The following is a 19366-nucleotide window of genomic DNA, read 5'->3' as shown; positions in this document are numbered from 1 at the left end:
TACCATGTGAATATAAGTGAGGGGTTAAAAGTTTAAAACTAACTATAATAATGATTTCATTCACTGTTTGTAACTTTTCAGTATGTATTTTTATTTTCTCTTATTATTTTTAGATATGGTCTTAAATGCAAAATGGGAATGACACAAAAATCACGTAAAATGAACAATGTTATGTGGGACAAGCCACGCGCGGTATCTATTTATTACATTTACGTGATCGTTTCACAAGTCGTAACCAAAAAGTCATTAATTTCATTATTACCATAAATGTGCCAAATTTCCAACAAGTTTTTTTAGTCATATAAAGTCATAGCCGGCGAAAATTCCTTCACTTTTGCATATCTTTTTCTATTATTATTACAAAATATTGCATCTGTGCATGGGATATTCTTGATGTACCTAATCTAACTATTTTATTGTTTGTATTTCATGTAACTTGCCGTAGGCAACTGTAATTAAGTTTTACTCCGTCCGTTCCTAAAAAAAATCATGTTTTGAAATGTTTTTTGTAATTTTATATTTCATATATATTTTAAAACTAATAAGATTTTAAGAAATGCAATTAATGTTTTTGAAATTTACAATTTTTCATATTATTACTTGACAAAAATTATATTAGATTGTTTGCCTTTTTCAAAAAAAAAAAAATTACATATATAAAATATGTATTTTTTTGAAACACCATTTTTCTCTAGAACATGAATTTTTAGGAATGTATAGAGTAAGTTATAAAAAAAGATTCAGCTATAAAATTATTATTTGTTCGATCTAGAAATGTATGTTTTCTTTTGCCGTTGATGGGAAGGTAGTCTAATAAGATAACTTATATTCTCTGTCGATTTGTCTTTTATCTCAAGTTTTAACCTACTCTTTTCATATTTAATCACAAGATACCACATATTGTATCAAATCATAACAAAGAGGAAAGAGCCAGTGATACATGATATTATCCACACAAAGAAAAACAGATTTATCATTCTCTTATATCATACTCCCTTCTTTACAAAATGATTCATGTTTTATAAAAATATTTGTTTCAAAAAGATATAGTTCTTACATTTAATATCTTTTTATTAGGTAATAATGGTAAATCGTAAGATTTTTTTTTTTAAATGTTTTTATGATTTTTTATAGCTAAAAGTTATGAAAATGTTTAGTTACAAAAATAATGGATTGGCAATCAGAATTTTATATGTTCTTGTAATATTTGTAAATAGGTTTTGGGGAGTAGTTATTATTGTATTTAAGTTTTCCATTACCATGTTTAATGGAAAATAATTATGGATTTGGTCTACGTATGTCAACGTAAAACATGAGCCGGATATTCTGCAAACCTTGGTTTCTAATTCTAAAAAGTTGATTATCGCGTGTCAATGCATTTATGCTTTACAAATTAAGGTCAAAACACTTTACAATTACTAGGGCTTTTCTTTTATGTTTTATCCGGTCTTCATTTAATTAAATTTAAGTATTCCTTCTATATGATCTAGTTTCGAATATATAACTAGAATCCAGTGATGTCGATTTCTACTGTAACGTATGAGATCATGCATTAAGAGAGGAAGCAATAACTATTATACATCCAATGCTTAAATTTTTTAAAATACATCGACAAAAGTCAGCAAAGTCACCAAACACAACCAAACCTATATAGAAGTTGTGTAGTTGAGCAAAAATGTATTTTGTTGAGTTTGTTCACCCGAACCCTAACAATCTCCACTCTAAAACCTTAATCACACATTTTTACACTCTACACCAACACAATTATAATTCTATGTTTTATATACACACGCATACACTTGTCAATACGTATCACGAAGACTTTCATATTAAAAAGCAACGAAACAGCGTGACATAGTAGAAAACCAAAGATAATTTCACCGAAACGTGAATAATATATAGTTGAATGACATGATGGTAGATAGCTGAGCATACATGGTTTTTGCACTATGGTATGTAAATAATAAAAACAAACAAGCTGTAATATCATGAAATGGATCTGCCAAATTGTTGTTATACAGTGTACTGGCCATGCCTAATAATATTTACATCAACCCTAACTAATATCTTCAAAACATACAATTAATAGCCACAAGGAGCCAACATCCCATGCTTACTTGGTGACTTCTTATACACGATTTTCCAAAAAATAAAGGTTATACTATCTTGTTTTACTTATCATCTTTTATGTGGGGGTGGTTTTGTATTAAATTGTATATAAATAGTTCCATGTTCGGACATTGAAAACTGTGGGTCATTTTACTCATAGATCTCCCTCTTCTTAGGCTCCTCAACTAAACATCTTTAATGCTCTCGCTCTCTCCCCGCTGTGTACCTCATAGACTTGAAAATAATTTAACATTCTATTTTTTTTTTTTTCAAAACCTTCTTGTTTTTCTATATAATGAGCTGATCAATACATCAAGTCTCCAACCACCTAGCTACCAGCCAAGAGCAGGAACATTAATACTGGTGCACAACATCTCTCATGCTTCACATACCCCTAAAGCTCTTCGCTCTCGAGATCTAGAGAGGAAAATCTATTGAAGTTAAACAAGTCTGTCTTCCATAATTGCTGATCTTTCTATAAATCTTCTTACATCTCTTGTAAACTCATTCTTTATCCATCTCTCTTCAAACTTCATTCACCACCTGGACCGCCGTATCTAGCTATTTCCGGCAATATTTTCTCAACTTTTGTGCCAGATCATGGAGATATCCACAGCTCTAATGATTCTCTCAGCCATCACGGCTTACTTCTTATGGCTCACATTCATATCTCGTTGTCTTAAAGGTCCACGGGTCTGGCCCTTAGTTGGGAGCCTCCCCGGCCTAATCGAGAATTGCGAGAGAATGCACGACTGGATCTCCGACAACCTTCTCGCTTGCTCCGGTACGTATCAGACATGCATCTGCGCGATCCCCTTTCTTGCAAAGAAACAAGGTCTAGTAACTGTCACGTGCGACCCAAGAAACCTCGAGCATATTCTCAAAACTCGCTTTGACAACTACCCTAAAGGTCCGACGTGGCAAGCCGTTTTTCACGATCTTCTAGGTCAAGGGATCTTTAACTCCGACGGAGACACGTGGCTTTTCCAGCGTAAAACCGCAGCTTTGGAATTCACCACAAGGACTCTCCGCCAAGCCATGGCTCGTTGGGTCAACCGAGCTATCAAGCTTAGGTTTTTACCTATTCTCGAAACGGCTCGGCTCGACTCTGAGCCGATCGATCTTCAAGATTTGCTTCTTCGGCTTACGTTTGATAATATCTGCGGCTTGACGTTCGGTAAAGACCCGAGAACTTGCGCACCGGGACTCCCGGTTAACACGTTCTCTGTGGCTTTCGACCGAGCCACGGAGGCGTCTCTACAACGGTTTATATTGCCGGAGATTTTGTGGAAGTTTAAGAGATTGGCCGGGCTCGGCTTAGAAGTCAGCTTGACCCGAAGCTTGGTCCAAGTCGACAATTATTTGTCTGAAATCATTAAAACACGTAAGCAAGACTTGACGAGTAAGCCCAATAACGATGGGGCCCAACACGACGATCTCTTATCGCGGTTCATCAAGAAGAAGGAAACCTACTCCGACGAAGTCCTCCAGCGCGTGGCGCTCAACTTCGTACTCGCGGGCCGTGACACGTCATCAGTCGCGTTAAGCTGGTTTTTCTGGTTGATCACGCAGAACCCTACCGTAGAGGATAAAATCCTCCGCGAGATCTGCGCCGTCCTTATCGAGACGCGTGGCGATGACGTGGCGCTGTGGATCGACGAGCCGCTCGCGTGCGAGGAGCTCGACCGGTTGGTTTACCTCAAGGCGGCGTTATCGGAGACGCTGCGGCTGTATCCCTCCGTGCCGGAGGATTCAAAGAGAGCAGTTAAGGACGACGTGTTGCCGGACGGGACTTTCGTGCCGGCGGGATCGTCGGTGACGTACTCGATCTACTCGGCGGGGAGGATGAGATCGACTTGGGGTGATGATTGCTTGGAGTTCAAACCGGAGAGATGGATCTCGCGATCGGACGGTGGGAGATTCATCAATCACGATCCGTTTAAGTTCGTGGCGTTCAATGCTGGCCCTAGGATCTGTCTAGGGAAAGATCTGGCTTATCTTCAGATGAAATCGATCGCGGCGGCGGTTTTGCTCCGTCATCGCTTGACGGTTGTGACGGGGCATAAGGTGGAGCAGAAGATGTCGTTGACTCTTTTCATGAAGTACGGTCTTCTGGTTAACGTTCGTAACCGGGATTTAACGGCGATCGCGGCGGATCTGCGGGAGAAGACGGACTGTGAATCTAACGCCGTTAACGACGGAGTTGGTAACGGCGTCAGAAGGTAGGTGAGGTGGGTGGAAGCAATCACATCTATCAATTGAATGTTGGAATAGAGTGTGGCACTCTCGCTTATGGGGAGCGTGTCGGATACGCGATTCTTTGGTACGCCAGATGTGGTTTATTGATTGGCTGCATTTTATTCAATAGAGGTAATTTTGCAAAGCGCGTTGTTTTCCTTTTCCTTTTACTCTTTTTTTGGTTCATCTCCTTTCGTCTTTACTTCAAATCAAAAGACAGTAAAATTTGATTACATTATTTTTGTAAGCATCTCTCAATTTGATTAATAATTTTCAAATAATGCTTTACCATAAGTTTAAAGAATGAGTCACATCGTTTGGAAATTTGATCGCGATGGGTAGGTACATTGTTTTCCTCTCAACTCTTATCTCTTACTATAGAAAAATGGAATAGCTTCTTTAACCAATATGAGTCATTTTTCTTTACTTTGGCCAAATTTATTTGGAATCATTCACTTGTAAACGGCACCTTGAATGTGTAACCTAATGCATTAAATGTCTTTGGTCCGCTTTGTTCCAATTATAGAAATGTCTGTATAACTTAATGCACTTTACGTTTGGTCCGCTTTGTTAGAAGAAAAATGTCTGCCCAGAATGTTTGATAGAAATTGTAGAAGAGGGATCACAATTATCTCCGACTCTGTTTTATAAATAGAGTCTGCATTAGGCAAAAGAAGAGGAACCAACACATACACACGATGTTTCACACAAGTACTAGTATAGTACATTCACAAAAGGAAAACCAAACTAATAGAACAAAAAGCCAAGTTTATAAAGAGTGGCTCAATCAGCTTCTGGACTTGAATGGGATGGCTCTGATGACGATCACGTGGTACAGAGCAGCAAGTGCAGCACCGATGAATGGTCCAACCCAGAAGACCCACTAGAAAAAAAGAAGATAACACAAAGATTTAGTAATAGAATTGCGATTGTAATTTTGTTGGTAAGAAATGGAAAACACTCACATGGTCATCCCAAGCGTTGTCCTTGTTGAAGATGATGGCAGCACCAAGACTTCTTGCTGGGTTGATTCCAGTTCCAGTGATGGGGATGGTTGCCAAGTGGACCAAGAACACAGCGAATCCAATAGGGAGAGGTGCAAGAATCTGTCCAATTTCAAAAAAAAAAAAACAACTAAGCATCCTGATCCCAATACAACACAACACCAATCCTGTCTATTTGATTTTTTATTTTTTTATATAAATTAACTTACCGGAACATGAGAGTCACGAGCGTTTCTCTTAGCATCAGTAGCGGAGAAGACGGTGTAAACGAGGACAAAGGTTCCAATGATCTCAGCTCCGAGACCACTTCCTTTGGTGTAACCATGAGCTACAGTGTTGGCTCCACCTCCAAGAGCTTGGTACTGCTTTGGTTGGAACCCCTTGACCACACCAGCTCCACAGATAGCTCCTAAGCACTGCATCACTATGTAGTACACAGCTCGTGTCAGCGAAAGCTTCCGCGCCAAGAACAGACCGAACGTGACGGCAGGGTTGATGTGTCCACCTGAGAGACCGTAACACAACACAAATCGTTATTACACACATCTACACAAAAAAAAAAAAACCCTCAATTTTTTAAAAAATAATCAATTATTATTTTTTTTTGTAAAACTTTTTTTTCTTTTTTGGTAAAATTCCTCAATTATTATTGCTCCTTGGTTTCTTTTCTTACACAACCAACCTAGTTACATGTTTTTGTAAACCATAGTTTGGTTCTTCACTAAACAGTCTAAACCCTAACATCTAATCATATACAAACGTTAGATCTGAGAGTTTTGGAACCGTGGTGGTGACTTACCGGAGATACCAGCGGTGCAGTAGACGAGAGCGAATATCATACCACCGAAAGCCCAAGCGATGCCTTGGATTCCGACAGAAGCACACATGTTCGGCGACCTCTTCACACCCATGACGGTCAAAACAGTGATGTAAAGGAACAGAAACGTGGCGATGAACTCGGCGATTCCTGCTCTCCAGAAGGACCACGAAGCAAGCTCGCCGGGCTCGAACAAGGGAGCAGGAGGTGGCTCCTTGTAGTCCTTGTCGCTCTGAGCCGATGTTCCGATCGGCTGTCTCTCCGGAAACTTGTTAGCTCCGACTCTAACATCTTCTTCTTTGCCTTCCATCTCCGATGTCTCTTTTACTCTCTCTCTCTCTCTCTAGATGAGTGGGTAGTAATAATGTGTTGCAGAGAAGCAGAGAGTGCTGTTTTTATAGTCAGTATAATAAAGCTGGAAGATAATGCAAAAAAACAAATGGAGAAACAATTGAATAAAACAGGATGGTAATTAATTAGTTTGTTAATTGCTTGACAACAGACTAATATATAGTTTAGTTGCATGACATAATTAACGTTATCATCGTTGTTGCTGATAATACTAATTATTAGCTTGATGATAAATTATTTTTTTGTGGCCAGTTTCAAGCTGTTTTTTTAATCAAATAGCTTTATATAATAAAATAATATGTGGACACATTACTTTTGTGTGTCTCTTATGAATGTTGGTTATGACAAAAAGAAAATACTGGAAACATCTAATAAAGTATTAAAATATATAAATTAAAAGGATAAAAAGTTGTGGTCGAGGTAAACCGCCGGTTTATGTGGACGGTTGTCAGATGAGGATAAGCACATGGCCTCACCTAACGTTATAGTCTATTACAAAGTTATAGCACTAATTCTGCAACATCATGAGAGTTATGAGTGATAATAATTAACCATAGACGATGAGACTTGTAGGGTTTTTTTTTGTCAAGGATGAGACTTGTATATTGCTTTTACTGAACTTTCTAATTCATTTACATCTCAATTGATATGGGTAAATACACGACATTAACCTTCTAGCTAGTTAATTACATATATATCAAATAGCTGGAAACTATACATGCAGCACACGGCAAGCGCCATGCACCATGTATATCATCAAACGTGAATGTGTAAATGAACTATGAGTGGGTGCGTCTTACATGAAAGAAGAAGACTGGGTTAGGTTGGGTTGTGTAATATTCGGCTGCAATCCACTATTAGCCAAAAAGGAAAGATAACGTTGTAAGCCAAAAGAAAAGGGACTCTGATAACAATCATGGTTGCTTGTTTAGTTGTCTTTGTGGGTGTGACACACTATGTGTCTATGTCCTACACACATGCTGTGTTTTCTTCTACTCATATATACCAAACTTGGCTTTCTTTGATTACCCAAACTCCATTAACCAAAACCAAGCTTACATATATATGTACACTATATAATTATATATATGGCCATATATATACCAAATTTCCTAGTAAACTCCCTCTTTAGACGGTATATAATATGGCCTAGCTTAATTGCTATCCACACACAATTCTGAAGAATTCGTAATACATATTCAACCCATTCTACATCGTATTAATATTCAACGTGTTTATTGTTTCTTTAGTTGTTGTTCCAATCAAAATCAAGTTTCATACTTTTCCAAAATTGTTTATTACGTTTTTTGGTACTTGGATAAAGCCATGGCTTCTAACTTTTAGTCTTTTACGAAGAAATAAAATCGAGAAGGTTGTAATTTGTTTGGACTTTGGTATATGAGAATATTATTAGTCCATGATTCCAAGCCGTCCATTCCATGGATAAGTCGACACGTGGCATAAATTTACGTATACAAAACCGACCAAGCCACCCCAAAATACTTGTTGTCACACTCAGTCCAATATTAATCATTCCTCTATTTTCTTTCCTCTGAGTGCAATTATTTCAAGGCCACTCCCATTATTCCCGTTGCGTTACTGCCCCCACCTCCACCTCTCTTGGATTATTCATTTTTTTAGCCAGCTTTGTTGTTCTTTCCCACAAAATAATTATTTTTTATTATCACAAATCTCCACACACACAATACTAAATTCAAGCCCATTAAGCCACAATTGTGGGTTGAACTAAATAGTTATAAGTTTGGGTCGTCATATGGGTATAAATGGGCTAATAATTTAGTCCACAAACCACTCTAGATCCATTCATCTGCGGCGGGTCCGGTAATTAAGTAAATTAATTTCTCATAATTAAATAGATAAAATTAGCGAGAAATATATAAAAGATGCTTAGGTTCTCGAGCCCAGCCCACTGATTCGAACTCGAACCGCGCTAACTGAGGGCATGACTGGTTTTAGGGTATGAATGGTTTTTCCGCTACCAACCGCAAACGCAGTTTTTACGGTTAGTTGCGGTTGTTGGTGTTTTGCAACAATCACTCAAACCATTCTAAACCGCTTCAAACCGCTCTAAACCTCTCAAATTCAAAAACTGATTTCAGCTAGCGTTTACGTTTTCGGGAGAGTAAAAATTTCTTTTTCTATTTATTTAAAAAAAAAATACAAAAAAAAAAATTTAATTGAAATAATATAAATACTAAAATATATCTATTATATTTTAACTTATATTATAAACTTTTAAAATAAAAATATTTTTAATTTTTTTAAAAAAAATTAAAATATAATGTTATATTTATTATAATATTACGTTGTTAAATATTGTTAATTTATTTTTTAACCAATGTTGTATTTAGTGGTTTATCAGTCATAAGTATACCACAAATGCACAAATTTTTAATCGCAGCACCAGTCGTACAAATTTCTTAAAATCACTTAAAACCGCAATCATCCGCATCAGCAAACTTTCACAACCGTTGCACCTGGTTTCTGTTATTACCACGCAAGCCATTAGCCTACAGGGTCACGACACCTGGACATGATCGGTCCTCTCAGTTTCTTGTGTTTCTCCATCTCACGTGAATTTATTTATTTTTAAAATTAAATAAACTACTAAATTTAGCCGGGTTTCTCTCTCTTATCCGCGCTAACACATCTCTTGACCGCCGCCGGCCGTCGCTGTCCACCGTCAGATTCAAATCCCTCCACCGCCCCATTTAACGTCAGTTTCTTAATCTCTGTTAATAAGGTACAACGCGCTTATTAACGTAAACTATTACTCTTCTTGGTGCCTGTCACGTTCGAAAGAGCTCATATTGGTGGTTTGCGTGTTTGCATCTCCACCCTCTACGTTTGTTTTGATTGTGTTATTGGTATAATACGTATACGTTTGTTTCTGCTCTCTGTTTCAAATTCTTTATTGCTGCTGCCTCATTTGGATCAAGCTTTAGATGCCTCGTGTTTCACTTTTCCTGATCTGCGGTTTTATTTACTGTTCTTGTCTGATTTTTATAAGTTCAAATTTGGTTCTGTTTGCTTGTCAGAAAACCGTTAGAGAAATGACTTTTTAGCATTAAAGGGAGATTGATACTTTACCAAAAAGGGGATTTTGATCCAACCAATAGCTTATATTAAGATTGAATATAATTACTTAGCTTCCTGGTTTGTTTGGGATCAGCTTCGTCATTACATGTAAGATTCAGGACATATGCTTTCTGAGTGAGAATTTTTTTTTTTGTCTTTTGACGATTATGTTATGTAATTAGTTGTTCATTATTAGTTTGATGGAGTGATTAATCTCTTCATTATATATATATCTTTTCCCTTCTTTTACTAGTTTGAGGAGCCTAACAACAATACACTGGGTCATCAAATCCATCATCAATGTCAGAAAGTGATCTAGACATCATGGAACCAGAGGTGAAAATATCCATATGCTTTAGCTTGTTAGATACTGTGACATTATTAATTAGTGAATTTAGTATTTGACAAACAACTTTCACAGGGACCTCTTGATACATGGATTTTTTTAAGATTTAGCGTTTAAACTGGGATTAAGATTATTCTCAGCCTCCAAAGCTTAACTGCTTTTTTTTTTTTTGCTTTGCCAATTGCCATGGATTCAGACTATGAAGTCCTACATCTGGCTTCAAACTGCCGATGGTTCAGTTCAACAAGTGGAACAAGAGGTTGCAATGTTCTGTCCCATGATATGCCAAGAGATAATACACAAGGGCGCTGGATCTTCTAAAAATCATGCTATCTCGCTTCCACAGCGAGTAAACTCAGCTATGTTCAGCTTGATTCTTGATTACTGCAGATTTCACCAAGTGCCTGGACGTTCGAATAAGGTTTGTAACTTGTAAGACAGTTCCAAATATTCTCCATTTCCATACTCTATCTGTCCCCTTCTAATACAAATGGATTTATCAAACTATTAAGGAACGAAAAGTTTATGATGAAAAGTTCATGCGAATGGAGACAAAGAGGCTGTGTGAGTTGACCTCAGCCGCTGACAGTTTGCAGCTGAAGCCTTTGGTTGATCTTACTAGTAGCGCACTTGCGCGGATCATCGAAGGAAAAACACCTGAGGAGATACGAGATATATTTCATTTGCCTGATGACCTTACTGAGGTGCTCCTCAAGGATCATCTCTTCTTAAGACTCTATCTGCTTCTCTCTTTTTTTTTTTTTTTGTGTGACAGTTCTTTGATGATTTTTATCCAGGAAGAGAAATTAGAGCCTCTGAAGAACACAATGGATGATCCAAGGATTCGACTACTGAATAGATTATACGCAAAGAAAAGAAAGGAGCTGAAAGAAAGAGAGAGATTAAAGGTCTGTTTAGCACCTGTATAGCATAATGTAATTTGTAGCTTTATTAACGAAATTAAATGTAGTTTGATCTGTAAGATTGAACTTTTTCACTAGCTTATAAAGTTGGGGTTTACCATGTCTTAGAATGTTGAGGTTGAAGGACATGTGGACGAACGTTCTGTGGATGACTTGTTATCGTTTATTAACGGCACAGGTACTTTCCTTTGATCTTACTCTAGTTCTCTAACTTCATAAAGTCCTTTTGTTTTTTTTTATGTTTATTCTTTAGCTGCTCTGCGCTAATCTGTTTGACATTGTACCACCACATTTTAGTTACATGTTTGTTACTGTTGTGTTGATTCAGTGATGTATGTTTTTTGTTGATTGACTATTTTATTTTTGCTCAGTGCCTGAGATTAAAGACTCATAGTCTAGTGCTGCTGTCTCGTTACATATCTGCCAATTTCATGCATAATGCAAGAAGTACATTCACAGATTGTTTGATGAATTAAACATATGATCGATTTTTCGTATACATGACTGAGAGATTTGCTGTGTGAATTTATGTCTGTGTTGTCTCTTAGTTTTTGTTTTTTTTGGTATATTCTACTTCCTTTTTGAAGGCCTCATTGGAAGTAAGGAAAGTTCTGTTTCACAGATCCCAAGGTGGCAAAGATGTCAAAGGGAAAGAAGAAGTACAAGAAAAAGAAGAACCAGAAGATTATTTCTTCAAATGACAAGGTTCAGACTAGTTTATCTGGTTTTGCTCCTAGTTGGCATTTGTCAAGTTAATAAATGCGTTGTTCATTGTGTTTAGGAATCACATGATCTTCATTTTAAACAACAAGGTGTTGAAGAAACTGGATCCAGAATGAGAGACTTACTTAGTTTGGAAGATGAGATATTTACACCAAAGGCTGGGTGTGAAGATGGAGATATAGATGATGAAATCGATCCAGCCATGAAGGAAATGCTTGATAGGTAAGAACTCTTGTTAATTCTTGTTCTTTTCTGATATAGTGAATAATAATAATGGTTATTACAGAGAGGTAGAAGATTTTGCTCGAAGGTTGAACTCTAACTGGGCTCAATCGCTAGGACAAGAGAGAAGACCTGTTCACTTTTCCATAAACGGCAACAACGGGACTACAAGACGGCATATAGGTAATGATATCTCTTCTCTGGCTGCATTATCGTAACACTGAGCTGAACTGATGGGGTTTGGTATGGATTTGAAGGTCAATCTTCAGGACACAATTGATGAATTTCAATGGCTGACACAGTTTTGGTCGGTTATATGAGCAAATAGGAGATATAGAGAGAATGGTTCCACCAGAAACGATGCAGTTTTTGATTTTTTTTTTTTTCTTCTTTACTTTCTAATGACCAATCCTTTTGTTTGTAAAACCATGTTTGAGCATTTTTTGTTGGTGTGTATAATTTATAGTCCAGTTCTCTATTAGTTTTTTTTTGTTTGTTTCAGTTTGTGTTGATATAAACCTCACAAGCCAATAAAGAAGACATGTTCCATTGTTTTAGCAACATCACTCCCAAGCCATACTAATATGATAAGATAGGAAAAACATAACAACATCCACATATATATAATATAGTCACATTGTTCAAAGATCAAGCATGTAATTCCTGTAAACGTTAAAGCTTATTCATTTTCAGAAGAAAAAAAATTAACATATGAATGAAAATTGAGAGGTTCCATTTTGTAAGCCATAACAGCTAGCTCTCATTTTGTAAGCCATTGCACAACTCACAAACCATTCCAGTCCATTCTCTCTCCTCTTCCTCTGCAACTCATGAAAAAAAAAGCTCTTCAGTTGTTGTACATCACTCAGAATGCTCATGGTTTTGTATTGTGAGCTTCTGCCATAACATGGTGGATTTGATGAGGAAGTTTATCACGTCTAGTCGCATTCCCCTGCACTGATGAAACAAACAGCAGTAGACAACTAAATGAAAATGCAAACAACATAATCTTTAGACCCATTTGCATCAACCAGATGAAATATAAAAGTATGTTTTCTAAAACAGAATAAGCAAACACATACCGGGAAAACTTGAGAAGATGATGAGTCATCTGGTTCCTCTTGATCTTGGCTTAGTGTTACCTCAACTCTTCCCGCGTTTGACGATGTATCAGAGCTGATGATATCCATGGATGATCTGTTATTTTCTCCATTCAAACTTACTGCCTCTTCAAGTGAACCAGAGCTTATTTGTGGCAACACAAGCCGCTGAAACTCGGACAGGAGAACAGAGAGAGCTCTCACTTCATCCACTCTAGCTTCCCTATACATTGATCAAGAAACATCACCAATAAAGCAAACATCATCCACAAGAAAAGCAACCAAAAGAAAAGTTCCATTGAACTGAAACCTTGTATGGATAAGCTTTCCTTTGCAAGTGAAGTGTATCTGACAAGTAGCAGGCGCTTGTTGGTTAACAAAGATGGCTTTCTTGGACTTAAGATCCTCCATTTTCCTAGCAAAACAGTTAACAAAACTTGCTGTTAAGAATTAAAAAAAAGATGGCCATGTCTGATATCTAATCTTTGATACATGGAATAGTGTTTATCTGCAGCAGCTCCCATAACAAGCTTCCTGATCCTATGTTGGTATATGGTTTCCACAATCCCTTTCCCAATTGAGTCCATCTCTATACACAGCTTCTCTGCCTGAACCTACAAAACAAGAAAAAAAAAAAACACAATCAATCTCTTCTTTTAAAAATGGAGAAAACTGAGTCACATTATGTACTCACTTACCCCTTTATAAAGACAAATACTCAGGTACTTTTGTAGAATCTTATCTATCTTCGTCTTTTCTTTTTCTCTGTATGCTCTCAGTGACTCCTCATCTACCGTTGAAGCTTCAAATCTGGTTCCCACTTGGATACAAAAAGTGAACAAGTATTAAGAAGTCAATCAATTCCTTTAAAAGTCTTAGAGATAACACTTACAGAGAGGAATGGTTGGAGATGGGTGGTGAATATGAAGGATGCAGATTCTGTTTCCTTGGGAGTTTTTCAATGCCCACAAGAGGTTTGATATGTTCCTCCATACGTTTATCCCAACTGCAACGTAGATTTTCTCATCTAGTATCTGATTATTACTGGCTGCTTCTTCCTCCATAGCCCTGTGAGAACAATGTTGATCTTCTTGAGAAAAGGAGAGGAGACAAAGTTTTTAGTCTGGAGAAACTTTTAACAGAGAGTTTTCTCTGCACTATCATAAACCAGTGGCTGGCTGCACATCTCATGACTCTGTTCCTTCGAATATTCGACCATATAATATTGGGAAAAGACTTGATCAATGTCCAGAGGAGAGTATAGAATATTATTTTCTTTTTTTCTATAACAAAAGTACAATATTTTGAGATGGTGGTACCTTTTATATCTTTGATTTGTATGTTATCGGTTTCTGTCTTGGTCAAAAGAGGAGCATATGAGGAATAATGATCCAAGACACGAACTGGACTTCACAAGACTTCAAAGAACTTGCAGTAGAATACTATCAGCCTTTTCTAGATTTGCTTGCTACAGTTGTGGCCCTAGCTGCCAACCACTTCCTAATGACCTGACCTTACTGGCTAAGGTTTTTAAGAGTTTATTTATGATCGTCTATCTTATTAAAACAAAGCCAAACTAACTTCTCCAACAAGGAAAACAAGACTTACACGAGAGTTGCTTATTCAGTAAATGTGGAGCCAGTGCCTAGTGGCAGTTCTACTCTCACAAACAATATAAAGCATATATAAAATATACACATACGAATTTCACAAGCCTCTTCATATCTGACAAATAAGGAAAATTTACATTGTGCTTAACAAAGTATACTATATATATGCTATCCATGGAGAGATTGTATGTATGCGTATAAGTAAAACAAAAAGCTAATCTCATTCACTCTCTGTTGCCTCCCACAGAAAATGAGAAAACCTTTTTTTTACATGAGAGATTACTTTGTGTGAACAGGGGTTGAGAGTTTTGAAGGATCTCATATCAGCAATGATGTTGAAGCCACTCCTGAATTGCAGAGCGAAGAGCATGGTTAGCGATAAGGCTGGTGTGGGAGAGTTTATCATTAGTCATTGGCGAAGTATCATGTTCACTGTCCAGCCACGCTCTTATAGCTTCTGCTTCATACGTGAAACCATCTGCAGCTACATGTGGATCCTGCATCACTTCCTAAAAACAGAAGAAGAACATGCTTAGTCTCCTTTAGACTACACAACATAATTGTAAAATAGATTAGTTTACCTGGAAAATGGGACAAATGAAATACGGAGGAGCTATCCGCTGCTCGTTACGGCCGAGATGAAACGATGAAGATCCTCCGCTAGAAGCCCTCATAGGTTCAAGCACCCTCCACACTTCAGTGGCAAGGTCCGGACGATTCTCACTGACAGCTTCACAGCACCTCAACGCCAAGCGAGCAAGCTGCTCAGCCTGAACAAAGGGCCAGTCACCTGCTAAAGGGTCCAAAAGGTCGACCAGTGTTCCAGATTCAAGAGCCTCCTTCACTTCATCCTCTATCCCTAACGCAGGTCTCCCTGTCAACAAGCGTAGTAATATAATCCCAAACGCGTAAACATCTGTCATCGGAGTTAGCTCCTCCCCATCACTATTGCTTCCAAAGTCACTCAGCTTGCTAACGAGATTAGCATCGAGAAGGACACTCGCCGCCTTCAAATCACCGTGGACAACGCTGTTTGATTTATTGGAGTGGAGAAAGACAAGCGCTGCGCATATCTCAGTGGCGATGCGTACACGGTTTTGCCATGACAAAGGTGGAGAGTTGTCCTTGCAGCTAAGCCTGTCTTCAAGGCTTCCATCGGGGAGATACTCATAGACAAGGCTCCACCCTTCTGGACAAGCTCCGATCAAAGTGATGATGTTTGGATGTCTCATTTTGCTTAACACATCAACCTCGTGCTGATACTCCACTGGGCCTTGAGAACTGTTGGGATTCAACATTTTGATAGCCACCTGAGTATGACGCAGTACACCAACGTAGATGCTTCCGTACCCTCCTCCACCAATCTTCAGCGTGGAATCAAAGCGGTTAGTTGCTTCCTCAATCTCGGAGAATAAAAAATGCGTGAAGTACTCAGTTGACTGTAAGGTTGAGGAGGTCTCTGCGCGGCTCCTTAGCTCGGTAGCTTCTCTGAGCGCTCTGTCACGTTCTGTCTGCAACTCCTCTCGTTCATCTTTCAGCTTCTGTAACAGCTTCACAGCTATGTCGAGTTTCTGGTTTAGCTTTTCCATTGTACCGTCAGATTCTGCTATTTGATTCTCAAGCATCTCTTTCTGCGCCATTGCTCTTTGAAGCTCTTTCATGAGAGCGTCTTGTTCTTTTTTTATTGTTACAAGTCTCTCTTTTATTTTGGCTATTGCTATCTCAGTGTCTTTCCTTCGCTTTAACTCCACGGAATAAGCAGTTTCTGATTGTTTAGCCTATAATCATTAGCACCACCCATGAGCCTACAAAGACTTTTCATCATTTACATTTGACAAGGAAACTCACCTTTTTGATTGCATCAAGTGCGTTTTTTTCAGCTTTCTGACGCCTTTGAGTCTCTGCAAAAGCTTCTCGTTTTGAACTTTGAGCCTCTGAGGTAGATTGTCTGATCTTTCCGTTAAATGAACCATCGACTCCATCCTGCAATGATGGACAGAGTTGCTGGACAGCTGAGAAGGCAAGGTATACAAAATCAAATTGCTTTTACCATTAGGAACTACGTACAGGACATACCGGAAAATTGGAGGGAGGTGAGTGGTTAGAACGCTGTTCTTTTGTACTCATAACTGTTGCACTTCCCCTTACTCCACTGCCGTCAAGTTCTGTCTCCTCCTCATCAGTATCCGACACCCTCCCACTGTGTTCAGTTGAACTTCCATTGCTTCCTAAACGGTGAAGTGAATCAGTTCTATGAAGATGCTCAGACTCCGGTGTAGAGAAAGCTTCAAGTGTCTCGCTTCCAGTTATGGAAGGACGCGGAGATGCATATTCTGATTCACTGTCATCCTCAGCTTCCCTGAAAATGATATCACATTAAATTCAAGTCATAAGCAGTCACATATCCGTCATTAGTGTTCCAAAAATCGGTCTATGCGGACCCGCCTGGGAGGCAAATCAGACTCAAAACGAAACAATATTTGTAGGGTTAATCAGTATTACAATGTTCTAAAAATCGCTAGGCGGTAACTATGCGCTTTATAGAGGACTAGCGACTAGGCGGATTATCGGGGGCCTAGGCAAAGCATAAGCGTTTGCAAATTATTAATTTATTTTATATATATTATACATTTATATGACATATTTTAGTTTTTAATTTTAATTATAAAATTATTATGATAAATTATCAAAATTAGATATACAAAACAGAAAAATTAGACAAATTTGTATATTTGTAATAATATTATTGATTAATTTAACATATTTAAATCGGTTTAAACCGATTTAGAACAGTTTAAACCAATTTGAATCATAGATCGGATTTTAAGAAAATCGTTTCAGATAGGACCGACTTGCCGGCTAGACGGACGCCTAGGCGCTGCCTAGACCGATTTTGATCAGTAATAAAGTATTTTGAACATTGTCAAAATCTATTTTGAAGATTAGTAAGAAGAAAAGTGTTTAAAAATTACTACAGCGATTACACATGCTTGACTTGAGATCTAAGGATTTGGTTAAAGATGAGAAAAAAATGGAGTAGCACAAACCTTGTATGTATTAAGTAACCTTTGCAAGTAAACAATATTTGACAAAGAGCAGGAGCTTCTCGGCACACGAAGATGGCTTTCCTTGACTTAAGCTCTGTCATTCTCCTGTATAAGTAGTGAAAGCCAAAATTAAACACAAGAGGTGATTCAATTCAATGTTAATCAGCAAAGTGGCATATACTTTGAGTGGTGTTTATCAGCTGCAGCTCCCATGACAAGCTTCCTGATCCCCAGCTCCGAGATCAGTTCCACAATTCCATTCTCGATCGATTCCATTTCAATAAACATCTTTTCTGCCCTCACCTACAATCATAATTGACTTATCAAGATCTCATCATACACTATCTCATAAAGAATCCATACATTTACATACATACCCCTCTCTGCTGACATATACGAAGATACTCGTCTAGAACCATATGCACTTTCTCCCTTTCTTTCTCCCGGAACACCCTAACCTCTTCCTCCTTCACCGAACTAACAGGAAACTTGGCGCCCACTAGGCAAAAGATTCAACGTTATGATCTCAATCACCACAAAACCTAAAAAAAAGGCTCTACCTTTGATTCCATAAACACACGAAAGCAAGGTTTAAAAGGATATACACTTACTAACTGGAATCATTTGGGAGGGCTGATGAACATGAACGAGACAAATCTTCTTCCCTCCGGTGTTCTGCAACGCCCAGACGAGCGTAGACTTGCTCTTCGCCACGTCTTTACCCACCGCGACGAAGATCTTCTCCTCGATCAGCCGCGAGAGGGGCTCTTCCGTAGCACCGCTCCTGCTTGACCTCGCTCCGGGGCTACCCATCCCGTGGAATCTCATGGATCCGGCTCTTTCCTCCATTGCTGGAATTGGAGTCACCAAAGCCATCTCCTCCCAAAGCTCAAAGGTCTCGACTTTATCGCAATAAACAATCCGGAGAAACAATAACGAAGAGGAAGATAAGAATTCACCAGACCAACAAGCAGCGAATCCAAAAGGGATTGACTTTATTGACTGACTCTACAGAGCGAAACAGAGTATAGGAGAAGATAGATGATGTTCCGGTGTGTGCAGGCGCACGGTAGTGTTTATATGTTGGCGGGTTTTGGGATGGTCTCGCTTTGATGGATTGATGACACGTGTACTTATTAGTAAGATTAAGAATAGAAATACAGATGAGATTGGTACACCGACTCGTAGACTGATATTGCACGCGGTCTCTTTACTCACACCTTATTTTATTCCCGCCCGGGGAAAAGAACATAGCTGGTCCCGGTTCGGCCCGGTTATGTTCTGGTCGGTAAAAAAAATGATTTTGATTTAGATAACAGAAAAAAAAAACAGTTTCCTAATTAATTATATAAAATTATCTAAACTTGAGAATATATACGTTTATTGGTAAATTCGATATTATTTCAAAAATTATATTATTATTATTGTTTTTTCAATATATTAAAGTATTTGCTGTCTTGGAATACAGATGAGAAAAGATCTTCAAAAGACTAATTTTATATAAGATCGAAACGTTTTTTTTATTGTTTTCTGATAAATTAAGACCTAGTTGAATTGTTAGCATGCCGTGTGTGGTTGTACCATGTTATATAATGTAAAAATACTAGGAATATTCTTCATAATGCTTATCCCCTTGTCATTTTCATATGGATTGTATACTTTCCTGGGCCGTAATAGAGTTTTATTTCTTATTGAATATTACATTAGTGTGTAATTGACAGGTTATTAAAATAGATAAAATAAGTTGCACATCCAGGCCTGGGCATAATATCCGTAA

General features: G+C 38.0%; 5 protein-coding genes across 10 annotated transcripts; 2 read left to right on the top strand and 3 right to left on the bottom strand.

Annotated features, from left to right (window-relative positions):
• Window positions 1-2249: 2249 nt before the first annotated feature.
• LOC106341840 (cytochrome P450 86A8) lies at window positions 2250-4641 on the top strand. The gene has a single exon (XM_013780568.1). The coding sequence runs from the start codon at window positions 2710-2712 to the stop codon at window positions 4333-4335; it is 1626 nt and encodes a 541-aa protein (XP_013636022.1). The 5' UTR covers window positions 2250-2709; the 3' UTR covers window positions 4336-4641.
• Window positions 4642-4931: 290 nt separating this feature from the next.
• Window positions 4932-6582, bottom strand: LOC106341842 (aquaporin PIP1-2). Of its 2 annotated transcripts, none has more exons than XM_013780570.1 (4): window positions 6151-6582; window positions 5561-5856; window positions 5309-5453; window positions 4932-5230 (listed from the first exon to the last, which is right to left on the bottom strand). In XM_013780570.1, the coding sequence occupies exons 1-4, from the start codon at window positions 6476-6478 to the stop codon at window positions 5076-5078; spliced, it is 924 nt and encodes a 307-aa protein (XP_013636024.1). In that variant the 5' UTR covers window positions 6479-6582; the 3' UTR covers window positions 4932-5075. The 2 variants fall into 2 exon arrangements, with proteins under 2 accessions (XP_013636024.1, XP_013636023.1); XM_013780569.1 differs by having other exon boundaries at window positions 5313-5453; window positions 6151-6563.
• Window positions 6583-9130: 2548 nt separating this feature from the next.
• Window positions 9131-12313, top strand: LOC106337638 (SKP1-like protein 20). 4 transcript variants are annotated; one of them, XM_013776756.1, is made up of 10 exons: window positions 9131-9256; window positions 9872-9954; window positions 10161-10385; window positions 10477-10668; window positions 10762-10872; window positions 10996-11065; window positions 11510-11592; window positions 11669-11832; window positions 11897-12015; window positions 12090-12313. In XM_013776756.1, the coding sequence occupies exons 2-10, from the start codon at window positions 9919-9921 to the stop codon at window positions 12110-12112; spliced, it is 1023 nt and encodes a 340-aa protein (XP_013632210.1). In that variant the 5' UTR covers window positions 9131-9256; window positions 9872-9918; the 3' UTR covers window positions 12113-12313. The 4 variants fall into 4 exon arrangements, with proteins under 4 accessions (XP_013632210.1, XP_013632209.1, XP_013632212.1 ...); XM_013776755.1 differs by having other exon boundaries at window positions 9132-9283; XM_013776758.1 differs by lacking the exon at window positions 9131-9256 and adding an exon at window positions 9389-9407.
• Window positions 12314-12470: 157 nt separating this feature from the next.
• LOC106340812 (U-box domain-containing protein 33-like) lies at window positions 12471-14285 on the bottom strand. Its single transcript, XM_013779646.1, has 7 exons — window positions 14252-14285; window positions 13825-14133; window positions 13631-13752; window positions 13425-13546; window positions 13243-13347; window positions 12915-13155; window positions 12471-12789 (listed from the first exon to the last, which is right to left on the bottom strand). The coding sequence occupies exons 2-7, from the start codon at window positions 13994-13996 to the stop codon at window positions 12694-12696; spliced, it is 858 nt and encodes a 285-aa protein (XP_013635100.1). The 5' UTR covers window positions 13997-14133; window positions 14252-14285; the 3' UTR covers window positions 12471-12693.
• Window positions 14286-14637: 352 nt separating this feature from the next.
• On the bottom strand, window positions 14638-18611 carry LOC106342344 (U-box domain-containing protein 33). Of its 2 annotated transcripts, XM_013781252.1 has the most exons (9): window positions 18535-18611; window positions 18201-18498; window positions 17967-18088; window positions 17771-17892; window positions 17590-17694; window positions 16619-16901; window positions 16391-16525; window positions 15124-16320; window positions 14638-15051 (listed from the first exon to the last, which is right to left on the bottom strand). In XM_013781252.1, the coding sequence occupies exons 2-9, from the start codon at window positions 18463-18465 to the stop codon at window positions 14866-14868; spliced, it is 2415 nt and encodes an 804-aa protein (XP_013636706.1). In that variant the 5' UTR covers window positions 18466-18498; window positions 18535-18611; the 3' UTR covers window positions 14638-14865. The 2 variants fall into 2 exon arrangements, with proteins under 2 accessions (XP_013636706.1, XP_013636705.1); XM_013781251.1 differs by having other exon boundaries at window positions 18201-18600.
• Window positions 18612-19366: the final 755 nt, after the last annotated feature.

The sequence above is a fragment of the Brassica oleracea genome, chromosome C4 (genome assembly GCF_000695525.1).
Source record: "Brassica oleracea var. oleracea cultivar TO1000 chromosome C4, BOL, whole genome shotgun sequence".
NCBI lineage: Eukaryota > Viridiplantae > Streptophyta > Magnoliopsida > Brassicales > Brassicaceae > Brassica > Brassica oleracea.
The sequence above is the reverse complement of the archived record's forward strand: the minus strand, read 5'-3'. Positions and strand labels throughout refer to the sequence as shown.